General features: G+C 40.8%; 1 protein-coding gene across 3 annotated transcripts in view; it reads left to right on the forward strand.

The window, feature by feature from the left end:
* Positions 1 to 22,909, forward strand: part of Rsu1 (Ras suppressor protein 1) — a 191,494-nt gene that overhangs the window by 47,889 nt on the left and 120,696 nt on the right. For all 3 annotated transcript variants that reach the window (XR_261324.2, XM_005386968.2, XM_005386967.2), the window contains 2 exons: positions 1,563 to 1,645; positions 1,917 to 2,031. Coding sequence is in view for 2 of the 3 variants with exons in the window: in XM_005386968.2 (XP_005387025.1) it covers positions 1,563 to 1,645; positions 1,917 to 2,031 (198 nt within the window). In the remaining variant the exon portion in view is untranslated. The remainder of the gene's footprint in view (positions 1 to 1,562; positions 1,646 to 1,916; positions 2,032 to 22,909) is intronic.

The raw sequence follows: 22,909 nt of genomic DNA on the forward strand, positions 1-22,909 counted from the left end.
AGATGCATATATTTTTTTTCTTCACAGATTACCTTTGAATAGCCCTTCGTAGCTCAGCAGTATTTATATTTGATATATAGTTATCTAACACCCTTGGTCAGAAGTGAATTTAGCAATCTCATATTAAGTTTCCAAGACAGATATTGGAACTAAATGAGAGCAAGTCTCCCTTTTAGTTAAGAAACTTGACTTTCTTTTTAAGAGTGAACCCCCCAAAACGTACTCCCATCTTGCTATTAAATCTTTGCAAGATACTTACTCAAAGATATTCCAGACAAGTACTTATAAAAATACCCACTGTTAATAAACTGTTAACTAAATTTTAAAAATTTCCAGCCAGGATTCTTGTTTTATATTTGGAAAAGCACTTTATTGATGTAGCTTGTTTTTTCCACTGTGCAGACATTAAGAAATTGTTAGTCGTAGATGGACACACTTGATGCTTTTATATGCAAATAAATGTCTTGTGCAGGAACTCTAAACATTAGAAAACATTGATTTTCTAGGAATTCATTACTAAATATTTCAATTTAGGAAAAGGTTGCATGCCTTAAATGAATATTCTGCTTTTCCAGTGACATCTATGGCATCCAGAAAATTCTCAATTTTAGTCTAGCTAGCTAATTTCATTTTTTACCCCATGTACTCTGCCTTTCAAGACTTTCTCAGGCACATGAAACCAATTTGGAATTATTTTCTTTCTTAGTGCTCTGGAAAAAATTGTTTTTGTCACATGTATTAACATACAGTTCTGTTGATCTTTTAAACATTAAATATCTATAAATAAATGAGGAAAAATCATACATCTTAGCATACAGTACCCACCTTTTGGTTGAGGCTAAAAAGATGCTGTAGGATTTTAATGTGCATTAGTTTGGGATCATGTTATTATGGTGTAATATTGTGAACAAAATGATGCTGAGCTTCTGTTTAATTCAGGCTGTATTCCTTTTAACTCCATGCCATTGTTTAATCCCCTCTGTCTTCATATATTTTTGTCATTGAGGCCATAGAAGCAAGTACTAATAATTAGTCTGATTATGGAAATGATCAGCTGTGATTATGGCTCCCATCGCTGGAAAGCCTTTCATGTATTTATTTATTGTGGGCGTCATTGTATTACATATGAAAGTTCTACTGTGACGTAGTCCTGTTTCTCTGCAAGAGCTCTTCTGCTGTCTGTACAGATGCAAGCGAGGCAGTGGGTCTCTTTGTTTTACTTTGGATGCAAATGGAATAATAAGCGTAAATCGGAAGTAATAGAGAAAGATAACTATCCTTTCTAGAAATGCACAGAAACTCTATGCCAAAAACTGCCGCCCATGCCCACTGCTTTAATTGTGTCAGTCCTCTTGGATATAGATGTTTTCCTGGACACACCAGCCACACAATCAGCCAGTAAATCTAAGTTTGACCTGCTTGTTATTATAGTGGGCCGAGGTATGTCACAGGCTTTTCACCAAGCCAGGGTTATTAATCAAAGCTGACTCCCACGTATTGATCAGACCTCAAATGGTTCGGTTCCGTGCCACCCTGTTTATATATTGCTGTTTAATTTGCAGCCACCCTGCGTGCACTCTATCTAAGTGACAACGATTTTGAAATCCTGCCGCCAGATATTGGGAAGCTCACAAAGTTGCAGATAGTAAGTAATTTATCTAAATTCTTAGAAAATCAATTCACTTTTGCAGCCCTTGTAAGAGTAGAATCAAGTCAATTTGAGCAGGAGTAAGGTTTGTTTTGCAGGAGTGAACCACCGCTCCTGCTGCTGTTTCTTGTTTAGCTGCAGTCACTTGTAAATAAATTGAAAGAATTGAGCCTGAGAAAAAGAAAGGGCGCGGGAGAGTGCGAGAGTTTCTGGTGAGCACCTCTTTATGAGGGACTGTATTGACAGCCGCTTGTTTTCTTATATTTAGCTCAGCCTTAGGGATAACGACCTGATCTCGCTGCCTAAGGAAATCGGGGAGCTGACCCAGCTCAAGGAACTCCACATTCAGGGGAACCGCCTGACCGTTCTGCCCCCAGAACTAGGTAAGGCTGCTGATGAATGATCTTCGTTCTTGGCTTAATTAATAACAATTATCTAAGTGCAGCAGTTCTGAACGGCTTCTCTCTTCCTCTTGGCAAACTTTCTCTACCCAGGGACCCGATTGTGATCGTTTCCAGCCCATTTGTCACTGGCCAGAGTTCAGTGCTATGGGTTTGGCCTGGCCTGGTGCTGTGCCCCGCAGCTGTAGCATCTGGTGTCTCAGAACCACGGATGAAAGGTGACCCGGCCCAGCCCCCTGCGCGGTGTGGCAGGAAGCGCGTGGTGCTGGGAGTAATGGTCTTACGTAGGGCCCTCATTTACTGGCTGGGTGAGCTTTCCAGCTTCTAACTGGGTGATTAATAACTTTTACCAAAGCCTCACTCTTATTTTTTAAGGGCCTGAGTTTTTTGGGGTCTTTTTGCCCCCAAAAACATTATCAAATACATAAACTGTTTGTTATAGCTACTTGAAAATGCCTTTTCCAGTCATAAATTCAGTTGTCTCTGCGTCCTGTTTCCAGTGAGAATGGTTAAATATGTTCTCACTGTGAATCCTTAGGTCCTGTTCTGGCAGCTGAATGTCATTTCTCTGCTTGGTCGTTTTTATGGCCCAGGGTGGGCATGCAGCCTTCCCATGTAACCAGCCCACCAGCGACTCTGTTACCGAGGCAGTGACGGCCTTCCACAAAAGGCTTATGAATTCACTTCCCCTTCCTTGTGCCAGCCATCTCTCTCCTCTTGTTTCTTTCAGCCTCTGAAACACGTTTTTTCCCAGTGGTTATTTGCTTCTCTGGACTGAAATAACATAATTTTAGAAACTTTCATTTAATTCACACTTCCTCAAGAAAACAGTTTCTCAGGTGGAGCTGGTGGTTTTGAAGGACCCCCCCCCACACACACACACATACACACCCCAGTTAGAAACTAGAATGTCCCTGTGAAGTCAGAGATCTTTTCATTTTCATCCCCAGCTGTACCCTCAGTGCCTACCATGTGCCTGGTAGCTAATATGTGCTCAGGGAAACTTCACTGAGTGAGTCATGACATGAGGACCTGGGATAGCACGGTGTGGGGAAGGTTACAGGCAGCTTAACTTCTGTCTGGAGCTCTGCTATGCGGTACGGATGTCACCAGCTGCATTTTAGGTGGCGAGTGGTTACTGAGTAGGAAACCAGGAACCGCAGATGGAGGGCATTCCCATCAGCCCGGAGTTCTGTTGGAAAGTGACTGTCTAAAGGAAAAACCATCCCGTGATTTCATGGAATGAATACAAAGTTCACTTTTCCCATCTCCTTCAGCTCCTCTGCTGGGGTTAGCAGGCCAGCAGACCCATAGGATTTTAAAGACTAAGGAGTCACTCAGCGCTGTCTCTTTCTTGAGTGACGAGCAGCCATGTCTTGCTTTGGGAGAAACAAAATACAGAATCAAGAAAAGCTTCCTATCAGGTTTTGAAGGCAAAAACTTCCTGTCAAAGGGAATACTTCCTGCAGGGATTATTCACCGAAGGTGTTATCACCAGTGATGTCAGGGAGTCAGTGCAGAATACAAAGACCTTTCCCTTCCCAACCTCTTGAGTTGGAGCTGTGTGTGAGATGATTCTCATATAATTTGGTGACGCTAACATGATACTTCTGCTGTGTGTGCTTGGTAAGTGTGACTGGAAGAAACAGAAAGATAAATACTATTTTGCTTCTGTTTTAGTTCATCTTTAAACAATGAGGCAAGGCAGGATATTGAAGAATTACTTTATTAGATAGTAATTTGTTAGAAGAAATACCAAATTGAACATACCTGTGCCTATTTATATATTTTTACATCTTCGGTTGCTGTTTTATTTAAATATTCTCTACAGTCATGTTTGTCTGGCATCTTTTAAGCTCTCCAGTAGCAAATTATATATATTTCATTCAAGAGTAGAATTACAAGTAAAGTCTTTAATGACTTTATTTTTGCTGGTTATACCTAGAAACTCTTACTCTTAACATTTGCCTGGAGTTGTTTTCTTATACTTGGAAACATACACCTACTTGGAAATACATAAGAGTTTCTGTTATAAATCTAAACTCAAGATGAAGACAGTATTATTTATTTTTGAACAAGATTGCCTTAAGTTCAAGGCCAGCCTGGGCTACACAGTGAGTTCAAGACCAGACTGAACTGCACAGTGAAACCCATTCTCAAAAAAGCAAGAGAGTCGGGCGTGGTGGCACACACCTGTAATCCTAGCACTCAGAAGGCTGAGGCAGGAGGATCCTTGTGAGTTCGAGACCAACCTGGGCTACAAAATGAGCTCAAGGCCAGCCTGAACTGTATAATGAGACCCTGTCTCAAAAAGACAAAAAAAAAAAAAAAAAAAAAAAAAAAAAAAAAAACAAAAAAAAAAAAAAAAAAAAAAAGCTAAATCCAGAATAATATAATAGTAATACAGTAAGAGCTAGTACATATTTAAGCCCCCTGTGCCAAAGCACTGTGAAAAGTACCTTCCTGCAGTAGCTCTTATAATTGTTGAGAGCAATAAGCAGGGTTTTTAGAGGGAAGGAAACAGGCTTAGAGAGGGCTGGTGATGTGTCTGCAGGGACACACTGTTGTGTCACAGAAACAAAACCTGGACCTGATAGCCTCTTCACTTATATCCACGTTCCTGACCGCAGTAGGGGGCTCCTTCCCATCTGCACACCAGTAAAAAATTCCCAGAAATGCAGTCTGAACAAAAGACAACACCTGTCCACATCCCCGGGTGGCAGCGTCGGGAGAGTGGAGATGCTGTGGTCAGTCGCACAGCAGGGTCAGTTGTGCACGCGTGAGCCTGGACCAGGGCTTTGCAGATGCAGCTGAGGTGGCCTCTACAAAGCGAATTTCTCTTCTGCTGTTCCATCCCAAGCCATGGATTATTCCACAGTTCTCATCTCCCGGTAAACATGAGCCACAGAGGGGATGTCTTCTGGTTCCAGAACTGCTTCTGGCTGGCTGATGAGCAGCACTGGGCGTTGATGCCCTAACAGCTCTGTTCTCCATTCCTGCTGCGTCTGTGGGCTGTAGCTTTGCCCCTGGGTGCACTTCCAAGTGTGGATACTGATGCTCTCCCTCTTGTGCTGTTATTTTTTTATATATCTAAGTAATCGAGGTAAATACTTCTAAGGTTTCTGTGAAATAGGCTTTCAAAATAGAACCAGGATTTATTAGCTTGAAAGCTGGTTGAGGAGAGTTTCAGCCAGCAGAGGATTCCAGATGAGTTCTGGCTTGTGAGAGTTGACATGGTGCGGGCGCACAGCCAAAGTTTGGGAGTTTTAACACGTGATTCCATCACTTTGCTTTTATCGTGTATCCATGTACAAGATACTTACACCATAGCGTCTGGTTCTGAACAGAAAAGCACTTGTCTTCATATTAGTCCATGTAGATATGGAGTGTTAGATAGCAGTTAGCGGTCTCTCATCTGCTCATTTGTTCATTCATTCAGGCATTTATGATGTTGCTACCTCAGACCAAGTCTTGACTCCAAGGAAATTAGCTCTGTAATAAAGTAAAGTTCATTTACCCCACAAGTATTTGTTGACCTCCTGCTTCAAGTATGTGCTAGGGATTGTGAGACAGAACACCCGTTATAAAGCTGATGTTCTAGGATGGGGACTGTGAGAGAGAGAGAAAGAGAGAAAAGCAGGTCACGTGGTGTTTAGTGATCTTGGAAAAGTGTAACTGTGAGCAGAAGAGCCAAGCTGAGGGAGAAGTGACCCGAGGAAGCTTCACTCACATGGTGATGCCACTGAACAAATGCCTGGAGGGAGGATGGAGTCCTCCAGGCAGAGGGAGAAGCAAGGGCAAAGGTCCTGAGGTGGGCTTGGGCATAAGGAACAGCAGGAAACGTAGTATAGATGGAGCAGACTGAGAGAAGAGGGAAGTTGGAACAGAGGAGCTTGGAAAGAAAATGGGAGTTTGTGAGGCATTACTAGGACACTGGCTTTTACTCTGAGTGAGGACTTTGTTTTAAAATTCACTTGATTGTACATTTAGATGAATGTAATGATAACATGCATCATTGGGAGTGTGTAACCTGTAATGACAGGTCTTGCTGCTGCTTTTTTTCCCATTCCCCTGCCGTCCCACCCCTGTTGCCCTCCTTAGTTACAAGAGCTTCATTTCCATTTTTTTCTTCTATTCTTTTTTTCCTTTTCCTTTCCCCCTTTACCCTTCCTAGTTACCCTTCTCATTTGAACATGTTCTTGCTGTTTCACAATATCTATTATGCACTTTGGCCCTTAATTATACTTTCAGTTTCTCACACCAGAGAAACAGTGTGATATTTAAACATGTGTGTCCAAGTAATTTCATTGAAGAGTATGGTCTTAAAGTATATCCATTTACCTAGAAATGTCTCGAGTTTGTACTTCTTTATGGCAGAATAGTTCTCCATTGTATAAAAGACCTACATCTTCTTTGTCCATTCATCAGGTATTTGGGCTGCTTCCAAGAGTGAACTATTAAAAACTGCTGCTATAAATGTGAGCGTGCATACATTGCTGTAGTATGATGGCTTTAATTCATCCAGGAAGATACTAAGAAGGGGAACAGCTGGATCAAGTGGAACCTCTAGGTTTAGTTTCTTGAGGAAGCACACACTGATTTCCACAGTGCTTGTTTCATTCTATATTCCCACTAGCAGTGGAAAAGGGTTCCTTGTTCCCCACAGTCCCACCAGCATTTATGCTGGCTGATTAGTTGGTGATAGGCATTCTTTCTGGAGTGAGACGGAATCTCAGTGTTGTTTGAATTTGCATCTCTCAAATAACCAGTGATGTTGAATATTGTTTAATGTATTTATTTGCCATTTATACTGCTTTAACTGAGAGGTGTGTGTTCATTTCAGATGCCCAGTTTTGGATTGGATCTTTGTATGCAGGGAGTCTAATTTTTTGGAATTCTCTCTATATATTCTAGATAGTAGTCTTTTGTTTGAGAAACAATTGGCAAAATTTTTTTCCCACTCTGTGGGTTGTCTCTTCACTGTGTTGGTGGTTTCTCTACACAAAAAGCTTTTTAATACGATGAGATCCTAGTTGATTTTGTTTGTGATAGTTCCTATGAGATTGGGGTTTTCTTCATAAAGTCTTTGCCTACATCAGTATCTTGAAGAGTTCTACCTATTCTCTCTTCCAGCAGATTTAGTGTTTTTGTGTTTTAATACTTAGATCTTTGATCCATTTTGAGTTTTAGTTTAGTGCATGGTAAGAGATGTGGGTCTAGTTTTAATGTTCAGCATGTAGAAAGCCAATTTTCCAAGCACCATTTATTAAAGAAGCTTTATTTCTTCCAGTGAAGGTGTTTGGTTTCTTTGTCCATGATAAGATGGCTGAGTATATTTGGAGTTGCTTCTGCATTTTCTAATCTGTTTCGTTGATCCTCAGGTCTTTTTTTTTTTCTTTTCTTTTTTTTTGGCAGTACCATGTGGTTTTTTATCATAGTAGCTTTGCAGTATAATTTCAAGTCAGGGATGATGATATCTTCCAGCCTTGCCTTAGTTGCCAAGAATGCTTTTGGTATTCTAGATTTCTTCTCATTCCAAGTGAATTTTAGGAATGTTTTCTCTAATTCTCTGAGGTATGCTATTAGTATTTTGATTGAGATTGCGTTACGTCTGGCTAACAATTTTGGAAGTATGGCCATTTTAACTATATTGGTTCTTCCTCCCTAAGAACAATGAATATCTTTCCATTTTATGATATCCTTTTCATTCTTCTTTTTCAGAGTAGTGTAGTTTTCAATGTAAAGTTCTTTTACTTCCTTTGTTAGATTGACTCCTAGGTATTTCATTTTTTTTAATCTATTGTGAAAGGTGTGGTTTCCCTAATTTCTCTCTCAGTGAATTTATTATTTGAGTTTTGACTTTGTTTCCAATGACGCTACTGGATTTGATTATTAAATCTAGAAGTCTTTTGGGGGGGTTTTTGTGTCTTCTAAGTAGAATATCATGCCATCTGCAAATAATAGTTATTTAACTGCTTATTTTCCTATCATCATTCCTTTTGTTTCTCTCATTTGTCTAATTGCGCTGGCTGATGTTTCCAGAACTGTATTCAATAAGAGTGGTGACAGTGGACATCTTTGTCTTGTTCTTGATTTTAGAGTGAAAGCTTTTGGGTTTTGTCCATTTAGTATGATGTTGGCTTTTGGTTTGTTATAGATGGCTTTTAGCAGATTACGATGGCCTGTTTCAATTTTCTGTAGGGCTTTTATCATGAATGGGTGTTGGACTTTGTCAGATACTATCTGCATCTGTTGAGATGATTGTGTGATTTTTTTGTTTTTAGCTCTGTTGATAGGGTGTATTATATTTATTGATTTGCTTGTGTTGAACCATCCCTGCTTGGACATGGTGTATAATCTTTAGGATGATTTGCTGCTTTCTGTTTTTCTATTACCTTACTAAGGATTTTTTTGTGTCTATGTTCCTTAGGAAGATTGACCTATAGTTCTCTTTGTTGACTCTTTCTCTGGTTTTGGTATCAGAGTAATGCTTGTTTCCAAAAATGACTTTGGGTGTATTGCTTCCTTTTCAATTTCATTAAAGAATTTGAGGAGTAGTGGTACTAGATATTCTCTAAATTACTTGTAGAATTCATCAGTGAATCCATCAGGAACTGGGCTTTCTCAATTTTTAATTACATCTTCAATTTCATTGATTAATACTGGGTTATTCAGAATTTTTGTATCTTCTTGATTCACCTTTGGTAATTTTGATGTATGTAGGGATCTGTCCATTCCTTTTGTGTTTTCCATCTTATTAAAATGCAGTTTCTCAAAGTAGGTATAGTTCATCTTGTGGATTTCTACAGATTGTGAAATCTGCTGTAATTTCACCCTTTTCATTCCGGAATGCATGGATTTGAGTCTTTTCTGTCCATTTTTTGATAAGGTTCACTAAGGGTTTGTCAATTTATTTAACCTTTCAAAGAACCAGGTCTTTGTTCATTGATTCTTTGTTTTGTTTTCTTAGTCCCCATTGCATTAATTTCTACTTCAATCTTTATATTTTCTTCCTCAGTCAAGCTTTGGGCTTGACTTGTTCTTCTTTTCCTGGAAGTTTGAGGTTGAACCTTAGGTTGTTTCTTTGAGCTCACTCTGTTTATCTGATTCAGGACTTCACTGGTATAAATTTCCCTCATAGAATTGCTTCATTGTATCCCATAATTTTTGATATGTTAATCATTTAATGATTAAATGATATTAAATGATTTTTGATAGTTAATCATTAAATGATCATTTAATTGTAGAAGCTGTCTAATTTCTTCTTTAATTTCATCTATTACCTATTGGTTGTTTGGGAGGATGTTATTTCATTTCCATGTGTTTATGAAGTTTTTGAGGTTTTTTTGGCATTGACTTCTAATTTCAGTGCATTGTGGTCTGATAATATGCATGGGATAATTTCTGTTCCTTTGCATTTACTTAAACATGTTCTGTGAGCTAGTATGTGGTCTATTTTGGAGAAAATCCTGTGTACAGATGAGAAAAATGTGTATTCTGATATTGTGGGATGGTATACTCTGTAGACCTAAAATAAGTCCATTTGTTCAATAATTTGGTTCAGTTATCTGTGTTAATTTTTCATCTAATTGATCTATTTGTGACAGTGGGATATTGAGGTCCCCCATTACAATTTTATCAGTGCTTATTTGATTTTTTATTTCTGTTAATGCTTGTTGTATATAGTTGGGTATAGTGGTATTTGGTGCATATATTTATGATTGATATCTCTTCCTCCTGAATTGTTCCCTTAACAAGGATGTTGTGACCTCTGTCTCTCCTGATCAGTCTTCACTTGAAATCCACTTTTTTGTGCAAATAGAATAGCTGTGCTTGCTTTTTTCTGAGTTCCCATGACATGGGGTATTGTTTTCCATCCTTTTACTTTCAGTTTATGAATTTCCTTTTGAATTAAATATGTTTTTTGTATACAGAATATTATTTGATTTTCTTTCTTGATTCTTGATCTCGTGTTTCTTTTGATTGGTGAATTGAGACCATTTAAATTGATGGTTATTACTGATCTTTATTCTTGTTATTTCCTTGTGGTTGGTTCCTTTTTTCCCTTTTGTTTAATTACTTATCTTTCCTAATGGATTCATTTTGTTGGGGTTCATGAAGTTATAGTTCTTGTTTTTTTTTTCTAGAATGTTCTTAACAACATTTTGGAGTGCTGGTTTGATGGTTATGAACTTCCTTCCTTTTCCAGGGAAGTATCTTATTTCTCCATCAATTTTGTAAGATAATTTTGTGGAGTACATCTGTCTGGGCTTGAGTTGTTTCCTTTTAGGGCTTGAAATACTTCACTTCAACTTGTCCTTCACTTAAGAGTTTGTGTTGAGACATCTGCTGTGATTCTGATGGGCTTTCCTTTCTAGGTAATTTGTTTCTTTTGTCTAATAGCTTTTAATATTCTGTTCTTGTGTTGAGTTTTTGGTATCTCGGCTATTACAAGTCTCAGTACAGTTTTTTTTTTTTTTTTATCATGGCCAGTTGGAGTTCTGTATGCCTCACTTAGTGTATGTAAAATTCTTTTTCCATATTTGGCAAATTGACTGCCATTACTTCTGTGAACAGGTTTTTATGCCATTTCCACTATCTTCTGCTTTTTCATTGACTCTGATCAATCTTAGCTATCCTTCTTTGTATCATCTAGCCGCGTTAGATTGATTTTTCATGGTCTTTTGCTATTTTTAAGAAATCTTTCTTTTCATGATCACTAACTCCAATCCTGTCTTCTATATTGATATTCTGTCCTCACATCGATTCATTCTATTGTATTTACTTGCAGTAGCATTTTTAATCTCCTGGATATCTGCTTAAATCTGTTTCACAGATTCCATTTCTTTCCAATGTTGGGCCTTCATGGTTTCCATCATTTTCCTAAGTTCCTCTATTTTTTATCTGTATCTACTCTAGATTCACTAACTATGTTCTTCAGTAGGGTCATTATCTGTGTAGTTGTCTGAGAAATTATTTCTGATGTGAATTTTTCTACAGCCTCTCATTTGCTTTGTTTTTTCCACTATTACCACTTCAGAGAGCCTGAGTGAATGGCTTTCTAATTGTTTCACCTCATTGCCCCCTGGGTTTGCCTTTGGCCAGCTGGAAGTTGGGTTTGCATCTTGCCTCTGTGTCTTCTCTTTTTCCATTTTTTTTTTTTTTTAGTTTAGTTCCCGCATTGATGCTTATGAACTGCTTTTGGTACTTAAATTTATTGCTGGTATTGAGATCCCTTAGGAAATGACTCCTTCTCAGAGATGTCTTCCAGATGTAGCTGGCTTTTGCTTGTGAAGTCTGTTGCAAGATCCTAGTTTTTTGCGGAATCTCCACACTGATTTCTACAGTGATTGTACCAGTCTACACCCCCACCAACAGTGAAGCAGGATTCCTTTTTCTCTACAGTCCTTCCAGTATTTGTTATTGCTTGATTTCTTGATGATAGCCATTCTTTTTGGGTGGGATGGAATCTCAGTGTTTTAGTTTGCATTTCTTAAATGACCAATGCTGTTGAACATTTTTTCCATATATTTATTTGCCATTTGTATTTCTTTATCTGAGAAGTGTGTATTCATTTCAGATGGCCATTTTTGGATTGGGTTTTTGAATTTTGGGGCCCTGATTTTTTAAAATTGTTTATATGTTCTAAATAGAAGTCCTTTGTCTGAAGGGCAGTTGGCTAAAATTTTTTCCCAATTCATAGGTTTTCTTTTCACCCTGTTGGCGATTCTTCTGATGTGCAAAATCTTTTTAATAAGATGAGATCCCAGTTGTTGATTCTTTAAAGTATTTCTCGTGCAGTTTGGCTTTTGTTCATGAACTCTGTACCTACCCCTATGTCTTCAAGATTTCTATCCACAATCTCTTCCTACCTCTTAATTTACTGGGTAGAAGAAGTTGCCGCATATTTGGCCTAGTCTCTAATTCTTTCACACTGGCTTATAGTATTGTTTATGACTCTCAGACAATCTCTGTCTTGTCATACAAGGAAGAACAACTGATTAGAACAATTATGTCACTTGGTTTGAATAATACAGTTAATAATTTAATAGCATCAAAACAGCCTAAAAAATGTCAAACTGTGTTAACTATTAATTTTCCACCCTTAACTGTATGAACAAGACTTGCAGTTATATAACAGAACCTAAAGCAAACCAGAAAATTGTATATAGTAAATATCCCTCAATATGGCTATTTTACCTTCAGGGGAGAAAATTTAAAAGGGGCTAGGGGAGGAAATAGAGAAATCGAAGAAGAGAAAGTGATTATAACCAAAGCTGAGGGACAAAGGCGGATGTTGCAAGCTTTGGAAAGCCGATGAAGACAGGAGGGCAAAAAGAGGGAAGAAACAGAAATAAGAACAGAGCAAAACTACAGCAACAAAAATATTAGAGGCAGTGTTCACACTCATATAAAAACAAGAACAATCAAGATAAGAGAAGAAAAAGAAAATGAAACCAAAGAAAAGAAAAAAAAAGAAAAAATGTCCACTTCAGGGCATGTCCTAAAGTCACTGGTAGACGGAGGGGACATACAGAGCCCAGATCTGTGTTATTGATCCCAGCAAGCCAGCAGTACAATTACTGTGGGGTGGTGGGTAATCCCAGCAAGGCTGTGCGTTTAGTTCCACTGAAGTTCAGGCTGCTTCTGGTGTCTGGCTGTGAGGCTGGAACCCAAGTTGTTTGGCCTGCAACACTTCAGGTGCCTCCTGCTGTCTTAAACTCGGCTCTCTGCCTGTTTGACTTTGGCTCCCTGACCTCCTGCCGGCTTGGATTTGACTGTACCTTACCATGACACTTTGAGCTGCTAGATAGAGCCAGCTTGCAGCTGTTCTGGGTTCATTTGTCCCCTTCCCAAAATGGCGACCAGCTAATTGCCTTCTGCTGAGGGTCATCTGAACTGGGATAACTCAGCAGCCACTGCAGTCCGCACTGTCCTCTGCTGTGTTCCAGTGGTACTTTTCTCCTTGGAGGCTTCTGGGGTTGACAGTAGTTACTGTCTGCTGGTTTGAGTTGCCGCAGCATACTGCAAGCCAGGGCCCAGGGAGAAAGTGGTTTGCCACCTTCCTCTTCTGCATTGAGGTTCTTCGCTTCTCTCTCCCCACGGGCTCTAATTCTTGCTTTAGACCCTTGCTGGATCACAGGGATCCACTTCCCTCCTTGTCCTCCTCGTGTTGCTGTATTCCAGCATCTAGACTCAAATCTCAGAGAGGCTGTTTCTCTGCTGCTCACCAGTCCACCATCTTCCCTGAAGTCCTCTACTCTGAGTGAGAAGCACTTTGCCAGTGGGAGTTAGAGTCCTGAGCTGGAAGATCATCCTGGATGACCCCACTAGATGAGCAAAGCGGTGGCAGGAGAAGCAAGAGGGTAGGGGCCTGTGTGGAAGGGGCCCTGAGCCAAAGAAAGCAGGTGGCCTTCAGGAGCTGTAGAAGGCAAGGAACTTGATTGTGCCAAAGGCTCTAGAAGGAAAGGGTCTTTGCTTACATCTTAGTTTTAGCTTCATGATTTCCCTCACCAGACTTGTGAACTCTGAGCTGTAAGAGAGATTTCTGTTGCTTTATCTTCTGCTCATGGAAACTTACACTGGCAGCAGCTGATACAGATGGGAAGGGCTTCTAGCAAAGATGGGCACCATCTGACTTACTTTTCAGTGGGGCTCCTTGGCTGCTGTGTTGAAATCATATCAGAAGAAGGTAGAGGATAAGCACGGAAGCAGAGACTGTGATAATAATCTAGACAAGAGCAAAAGCCAGAACCCTCCAGATGGTGGTGGTGGGTGTACAGGTACTGCTGAGTGGCCTGGATGTGTTTCAGAGCTGAAATTGGTGATGGCTTGGATGAGGGGCTGAGACAGTCACGTTGATGTGAGGTTCTGGTCCTGTATGGGACGGGAAAGATTTGGGGAAGAGTAGGTTAAGGGAAGGGAAGAGGGAAGGTAGCCAGGAGGTGCTCCTGGGATGTCTTGAATTTGAGATGCTTTCTGGGTATCAAATTGGAAAGGCAACAGAAATTAGAATCTGGAGCTCAGAAGAGAGATCTGGGCTGCTGGTTTACTTCGAAGCAGTGCAAGTTTAATGCCACAGATGGAGCACGAAGCCTTGTATGTGACTGTAGAGGACGGAAGTGGAATTTAAAGCCCTTTGATTCCTAAACACTGAAGCCAATTGGGACCCAGGGTGTTTGGCTCCAAATGGCTTCTGGGCAGACCTTGGGTCCGGGTCAGGCTGGTCTCTTGCCCTGCTGGCCCACAGCTGCCTCGTAGTGTTGTTTTTTTTTTTTTTCTCCGGTACCGGGAACCGAACTCACGACCTTGCGCTTGCCAGGCAGGCGCTTTTGCCGCTGAGCTAAATCCCCAGCCCCTTGCCTCGTAGTGTTGTGTGATATGCAGTGGCTTCTGAGAAGATGAGTCCTCTGCGGAGGCTGCTGGAGGCTGCCTCGTGTTTTCCCTGGTGCAGTTAATTCTGCCAGTGAAGAACAGTGAAATGCATGTGATAAAAATCTGCTACTGTGCCTGCTTCCCTCCTGAAGTCTCTTTTGGGCCAGTATTTTTAGCCAGCATCCAGTCTGTCCTGTGAAGCAGCACCTGTGATGAGCCGGTCTCACCCCCATCCCTTCCCGTGCATACTATTTCTTGGAAGAATTAATTAATGGAGAGGTTAAAAGGCCTGCATCTGTAGGTGAGCAAAGGAAGGCAGGATCTTAACTATCTTCAGGCAAGGTAATGATAAAGAGTCTGGCCCCAGAATAAGAGCACCGTGTGACTTCAAGGCTACCAGCAACAATGGCAGTGGTGACAAGTGTTCCGCTCCACTTTGCCTTTTCCCTCTCATATTTGAGAGATGTTTCATGAGCTCGGTACGCACTGCATGGTTTTGCATGGTCGTCCTTTTTCAGTGTTGTGTGACCTGGATGACTCGCTCTTGATAGACTCATACTTGGATGAGACTAGAGTCTCATCAATAGTCATGGGACACTTACCCCTGCATTTGTCACTCAGGTATTGCTTTTGGAGGAGACAATCACATTCCTCAGCTAGATATACCACTAGGCAAGTGCTTAGATGTCACAGCTATCTCTACTCTGATCTGAGGCTCCCATGGGATGTGGTTGTGAGGTGCCGCACCTACCTGGGGTGAGCTGGCTTACTGCTAGCTGTATGTGCCAGTAATCAATCTCATTTCTTAGTTACAGTATCTATGAGAAGCATATGCGTTGTTTCTAGCATACTTGTGAAGGGTGAAGACAAATATTAATTTTAATCAGAGAATGAGCGACATCATGACTTGAGACTTTCCTCCCATTTACATTCCCTAGAATGAACAAATTAAGACATTAATATCTTACCTATTCTAAACTTTTTTTCTGTTATATTTCTTGATCCATTTCTTGTGGACCCTGAGAAGCTAAGGGAAAATGCTTTCTTTATGGAGGCAGGCAAGGAAATCCCATGTTCTTTAGACAGTTAAATTTCAGATTATAAACATCTTGTTTATCTTCTCTTGTATTATTGTCACTTCGCCAACGATTCCTTTTTGTTTGATTCAGAGTGTTAAAACATTTTTAAAATACCAACAGTAGACCACAAAGGTGGTTTGGCCCTTTATCACTAGACCTGGGTTCAGATCTCACCATCCCGGTTCCGTGCTCTGGAACTGTCTCATTTTCCTTGTTGCTAGAACAAAATATCCCATGTGCACAATTTAAGGAAGGAGGGTGGTATTTAGGCTCACAGTTTGGAGAGGTTACAGTCCCACCGTCCACTGGCTGCACGACGGGGCAGAGGGGCTGAGGGGTGTGGGAGCGGTGAGAGGATCAGCTTCATGGCCTGGCAGCGGAGAAGCAGAGGAAGGACAAAGGGAGGAGCGGGGGAGGGAGGGTGACCCCTCCAGGCCACGACCCCAGGGACCAGGCTGCACCTCCCAGTGTCACACTGGGCTACAGACTCTTCAGTGGACTACTAATGAGTGTCACAGCCCCATGAGCCAGCCACCTCCTCCTGCCCCCCCCCCCCCGTCAGCATGAAGCTTTGGGGGACCTCTAGATACAAGCCGTGATGAACTTTGGACACGTTACTTGTCTGAGGTAAGATGAGGATAGTCATAGCCTGCATCTCCCTAGTGTCGTTGTGAGAATTAAAAATACAATCCGCATAAAACACTGAGCCCTGTGTCAGGAACTCAGTAAAACTTAGATAAATGAACACACATGCTCGTGCGAAGCGAATTCCTATACTCTTAACCTTTGACCGAGGCAGCTTCTCTGAAACCTGGGCTCTTCTGGAACAGTCTCAGCTTTGGGGTTCCCCAAGCCCGCCTTGTGACAGTCATTCAGCACCTGGGGCAAAGCAATGCTGGGGGAACCCCAAAGCCGGTGTCTGCTCCATGTGCCGTGAATGAACGGTCCATGTGTCCTGTGGCCAGAAGAAAGGCTTGGAACCATCCTCCGTGCCAAAGCTGGGGCATATGAGGCATGCCAGGAGAGACACAGGAGAGAGGAAAGAGCGGGTTCCATGAGGCGGCCCTGTGTGGCAGCCTCTCAGAGCAGACTGGGACCAGCAAGAAAGGTGTCACTGCTGTCCAAGTCCTTTTGTGATCTTTATCTTGACTGTATTAGCTGATCGCCCAGTTCTTCTTCCTGAAAGGCTCTGTGGTTAGTTTTGGTTGCTTCATTCATTCATTGATTTTTTTTCTTTTTGGACATCTTTTGTGTGATTGTTACTGCCTCTGTAGTAGTTGGATACTTTGTAAATGCATACACAGTAATCACACTCACTTCTTTGTGTGTTAAATGGCTTCTCTGTGTGTGGCAACTTTGTTTTCTTATTGTGGAATGTCTCCCTTTTTTAGAGAGGGGCGTTGAAGTAGGACCTTGCTGTGTGTCTGAGGCTCCCTGACCTCAGACTTGTGGCAATCCTCCTACCTCAGCCTCCTGCGTGCTGGAATTACAGGCTTTGTGTTACTGTCTTAAGTTAGTGTTTTGGAAAGTGCTTATCTCATTGACCTTTTTTTTTTCTTTTCCCAGAACTCTTGATAACCACTGCTCTGAACTGATTGTTTTTATTTTTTAATGTCACTAATACAGTGTATATGCATACACTGTAAATTTTTGGTTATTTGCCTGCACATGAGTAATTTATTTCATGCTTAAAACAAGTATAAATCCAACTTTCTAAATCTTGCTTATAGGCAGGCTGTGGTGGCACAGGCCTGTAATCCCAGCTCTTGGGAGGCTGAGGCAGGAGGATTCTTGTAAATTCGAGACCAGCCTGGGCTACAAAGTGAGCTCAAGGCCAGTCTGAACTGCATAGCGAGACCCAGTCTCAAAAAGACAAAAAAAAAAAAAAAAAAAAAATCTTGCTTATAGTGTTACGAATTAAAACCATTGCAGACCCAGAGTGTGAAATCTCTTCTAGAATTGGGCAAACTCGCTTAACTGTTAATGACATCTTTTAACTTCTCCTTCCAGAAAAGATGGAATGGCAGTTATTAACCATATGTAGAACAGACTCCAAAAACATAATGGAAAGCTTAGAATTTTTTTTTTTTTTTCTAGCTTCTCTCTTCTGGATAGTTCCCTGCTTTAATCCGTAGCGGCTTTATGTTATTATCAGAACTGGTGTTCTCTACCTCAGTCTGTTAAAATGAGAAAGTAGAGAGCCAGGGTGTGATGGTGGTGCGTGCCTATAATCCCACCACTCTGGGAGGCTGAGGCAGGAGGATTGCAAGTTCCAGCTCAGCCTGGGCAATTTAGCAAGACTTTGCCCCTCCCCCTGAAAAAACTTTAAAAAGACTGGGATGTAGCTCATTGTGAGAGGGGGAAGGGGATCGGAGACTGTTGTATCTAACTGAGTTGCGAAGTAGCACAATTTTGTTTGCCATCTTGCCTTTCCTGTCTTTGGTTTTGTTGCTGCGTCCTTTGCGGACTTGGGAATGAAGTGGAGACCGAGACAGCGCAGGGAATGGTGTCGGCCTGAGTCCTTCCCCGCTCCATCTCTGCCCTCTGTGTCCCTGTGAATCGCTGGCCAGGGCCACAGGCAGCCCTCTCTTTCTCATCTGTGGTACAATTTCCAGGTCACCAGAGTCTCTGCCTGAGTCACTTTGATCGTTTAAGATTCCTGCTTGTCTGAAAATGAAGAAATTTTGTAACAGTCTCAAGTAATGTTTTGTGTATTTTGTTCTATTTGGAAGGAAATTTTTAACATACAGAACACAGCCCCTTGTCCTTTGGTGGACCCTTGAAGGGTTCTTACAGTGTAGTTCAGGGAATGCTGCCAGGGAGGCTGGCACAAAGGCAAAATGGTGTGGTAGACACACCATGTTTCACAGCCTTGGTACAACATGTCAAGGATATCCAGAGAGATTTGCCCAGAGGGTGACTAGTGCCGACCCCGCTCCTGCATCGAGTCTTCAGCTCTGCCCAGGACAGTTACTTCACTGGCTCCTGCGGACACCTGAGTTTGCAAACCCTGCCTTTATGCGCTGGTCTCTGTCTTCTGCCCTCCTGGCACCTGGGAAGCACTTAGCCCATGGCAGGCCCACACAGTGGCCCTGGCCATTACTCTGCTTTGCAGTTTTCTTTGCAGTCCTGCACTTCTCTGGCTGAGCCCCGTAGAAAAAATGGAGATTGCTTCTGGCCCAGATGCTCCTGCTGGAAGCCTGCAGGGAAGGTCGCAGGAGATGCAGATGTGATCCAGGAGCCTAACAGAGGGCTTGGAAAGGAGAGGAGAGGTGGGTACCAGTTTTCTGAGATATGCCAGGGAGACAGAATGGGAAGAAAAGAGGCAGGAGGCTCCTCCAGTGGGAGCCCAGGGGTCCCTGAGCACTGGGTTGTGTTTTGGCATCACTTCTGGTTAAATATTTTATTATTTTGTTTTGTTTTTGGTCCAAAGAAGTCACAGGACAGAAGAGGAGAATGCTAGTAATGGTCCAGCATGTAAGCTATGCCTTTGGGCGTTGTATGCAGCTCTTCTCATTTGACTGCCCCAGCAGCCTTGAGAAATGGGGCCTTCTCCGTGTTTTACTGTGTGGATTGCTGAGCATACATGGGGGCTGGACCGGGAGCTGGAGTGTAGGACTCATTCTACAACATGTGATAACTCACCCAGTTAACAGGGTAGTATCATGCACTATTAGTTGCTTTGTTTTATGCCTTTTTAGGTTGTTGGTAACATATACGTTAGTGTATATAAAGAAATAACATTATATATGTATATTTAAAAAAGCGCTTTGGATTAGGTACTAAGAAGGTACATACCTTAAAAGGTGTAGTGGATCAGTCCATGGGATGGTTGGCAGACGGCATGGGGCTCTAGCTGAATAGAGCCCTAAGTGGCAAGGACTTTATGGGGCTGTAAGCGGTACCACTTGCATATGTGTATAATTGAATTTGTCGATTGATCAATCACATTTTTAAGGCCACTTTTAAGTTAAATATAATTATGTGTGTATCTTAGTTCCTATAAAAATATCACAATTTACCAAACCTTTTCATACCCTGAGTCTCAGTTCTGTGCTGGAGGCAAGGGGAGCTCTCTGGCCTCCTCTTAAAGATGAAACCAGATGGACCATGCCCAAAATTACATTATCGATCTGGCTTATTATTGACAGAACCTCATTTTTAGTTCAGATCTTTTGGTTTCAAAACTGAGTATTCCTCCTGAGAGTATATGCCCGTGAATGTATCAATACTGAGCAGTAGAGGCATAATTTATCATTAGATGACACATTGCAGTGATGTTAAATACATGCCCTAATTTTATTTGAAAAACAAAAAGCAGGAAATAGAAAAATTGTATCTGACTTTGAGTTGTGACTTGGATTATATTGTCTGCTTTTACATTTTATTTCTGGGCTTATATTTCTTTTGCTCTGCTCACACATGCACACACGCGCACACACACGCACACACACACGCGCGCACACACACACAAATATATCTTTTGATTCCTGTGGTCTCAGTTGATAATCAAAAGTGACTCCTGTTGTCTCCTACATGATATTTTTAAACAAGTTCCTTTTTATATATTCTGTTTCTGTGAATCTTTAGCCCTGGAAAATGCTTCGAGCATGGATTTAAAAAATGCTAGGTGAATTATATTTCTACCTGGAAAGTGAGTTCCTTAAAAGGGGTGGCAAGTTGCAAATATATAAAATGTTTTTGCCGTAGTATAAATCTTAGGAAGCCCAGTATATGATTGAACGTGTACATCAATCTGTGTTAACACCAGCTGGTAAAACATGCCACTGTTTACATTGGACACTCTTGATTTAATAGGACACTAAATGTGTTCTTGCCCTGGGAGAAATGCCAGCCGCACTGAGATTGCAGATTTAATGTTTGTTATTTCAGAGGCATGTCTGTAAATACAGCTCTTATCACCTGAGTGTATATATCTTACTTTTATATAGCATCTCCTTTCATATTACCCCCTCCGTGTTACAGTATTCTGATCTGAAAGAATAAGTAGTATTATATTGAGTCATACCTGGAAGGTACTGCATGTATGTTTCTTTTGGGGTATCAGAGCTGGGAAAGGGGTGATGTGGGGGTGGTTGTTTTTCATGTTGTCAGTAGCAGAAATCTAGAGATGAAGCTGAAATATTATATCTTGTAACTTACCCCAGATCAGCTTTGTAAATTTACACTTATGTAGAACTTTCTGGAAAGTTCCTTGGTGCCCTAATTTCCTAAATTGACTACATACTATCAGAAAGCATCTGATTGTTCCATTTGTACTTTGCGAAGTTGTAGGCAGTTGCCTGCCTTCCAATGTTCATAAAAATACCTGGACTAACTAACTCTATGTATGTTTAATGATTTTAATAGGCCTTGGTTACTATCTTCATTGCTTTTTATTTTTGCTATTTTTAAAAAGAGTGCCTTTTCTTAGATAGTCCCTGTCTAATCTCCCTGTCATATCAGATAGAATGTGTAGAATGTAGTCCTGTTTTCTGGGTTTGGGGAAGAACGATTAATGAAACAGATACAGTCCTTGCCCCCATAATGAAATAACTGATTTCTTGGAAAGAAATAACTAAACATACAGGATAATTACAAAATGGGTATCACAGCTCCTATCCAGATCTGCTAGAATGTCAGTGCTGCTGTTACACTTGTCTAGGCATTTTCATCTCTCACCTTGGTTGCTGTATGCACTGAACATCTCTAGTCTAAAATGTAAAATTCACTAAAATCTGAAATTTTTTGAGCGCCACTATGATGCACAACTGGAAAGAAAATTCCACTCCTGACCTCACGTGAGCAGTTGCAGTAAAAAATGCAGGTGCACAAAAATGTACAAAATTACCTTCAGGCTGTGTGTGATACATCTATGAAGCGGAAGTGTATTTTGTGCTTGGACTTGCATCTCATCTCCAAGGTAACTCATCAGGTACATGCAAATATTCTCAAATCTGAAATCCAAAACACCCCGGCCTCAAACATTTCCGATACAGGGTGCTCAACCTGTAAAAATCTCCTGATTTCTTTCCAGCTGCCCACCTTGCTCTTTGCAGTTGAGTCTGTACACAGTGGTCAAAGTGTGATTGGATTCCATCACGTCACTTGTTAGAACTTCTTGAGGTATTCCACCAAGCTGTAGTAGTCAGGGTGATCTGGCCTCCAGGTATTTCTTGCTGCTTTCCCTGTTCCCTCCCAGGTTGCACCCAGTGGTGTCCTCTCAGTTCATTAAGGTCTCTGCCATGTCCCTAGAATTTTTACCTCCTGCGTGTTTGCAGGGCTTCTCAGATGAGCTCTTTTCTGACCGTCCCTGTCTCAAAGGGGCCCTTCCTTTTATCATTTAGTACACCATTACGCCATGTTTTTCTCCTTCTATGCATAGCTAATTTTTTCTTTACCCAGCACCAACTTACCGAGTTCCTTCTGACATCAATGGAAAAAGGAAAACAAAGCATCAATCATACCTTCACGGAGGTTTAAATCTGTGATCAGCTCAAGTTAATTTTTGTGTATAAATGAGATCATTATTTTCACCTAAACAGTTGCTCCGGCACTATTTCTAAAAGAGAATTTTCTTGTTCTGTTAAGTTGCTTTTGAGACTTAGTCAAAAGTCAGTTTACTGTGTAAGTACATTTCTGGACTGCATGTTTCGTTATTCTACATTTATAGCAGTACCACATTGTCTTGGTTACCGGAGCATCCTAGTAAGGCTGGAAATCATGTAGTGTAAGTCCTGTAAACTTTAGGGTTGTTCTGGCTATTCCATAGCATTCATACATTCTGCTTGGATTTTGGTTGGTATTTGAATTGATAGATCAACTTGGAAAGAATTAGCATCTTAAGAATATTGAGTTTTCCCATTTCTAAACAATATATTTCCATGTTTTTTACATATCTCAACTATGTTGTAGTTCTTGGTTGTATAATTTTGGGGAATTTTTTTTCTTAAATATTTTATATTTGATGGTATTATAAGTAATATTTAAAATTTTTTTCAGTTGTCACCAGCATATAGACATAACAGTTTTCAAATTGACTTTCGAATCCTTTAACTTCCCTTAATTTACTTATAAAGATTAATATTATCTTTTTGTTTTGGAGTGTGGGAGGCATATTCCAAGATTTTTTTACATATACAATCATGTTATTTCCAAATAAAAATTCTATATTTCTTTTTGTCCAATTTCTGTGCTTTGTATGGTTTTCTTATCTTACTGCACTGGCTTGGACCTCCCAATTAAATGTAAAATAGGTGGACAGGAAATATCCACAGTTTGTCTTCATCTTGGGAGGAGAATATCCAGTTATTCATCTTTAAATATAATGCTAATTCTAAGTTTTTAGACAATACTGACTATCAGGTAGAGGAAATTTCTTTTTGTTCCTAGTTTTCTGAGAGTTT

The sequence above is a fragment of the Chinchilla lanigera genome, unplaced genomic scaffold (genome assembly GCF_000276665.1).
Source record: "Chinchilla lanigera isolate Chin_1 unplaced genomic scaffold, ChiLan1.0 scaffold00028, whole genome shotgun sequence".
NCBI lineage: Eukaryota > Metazoa > Chordata > Mammalia > Rodentia > Chinchillidae > Chinchilla > Chinchilla lanigera.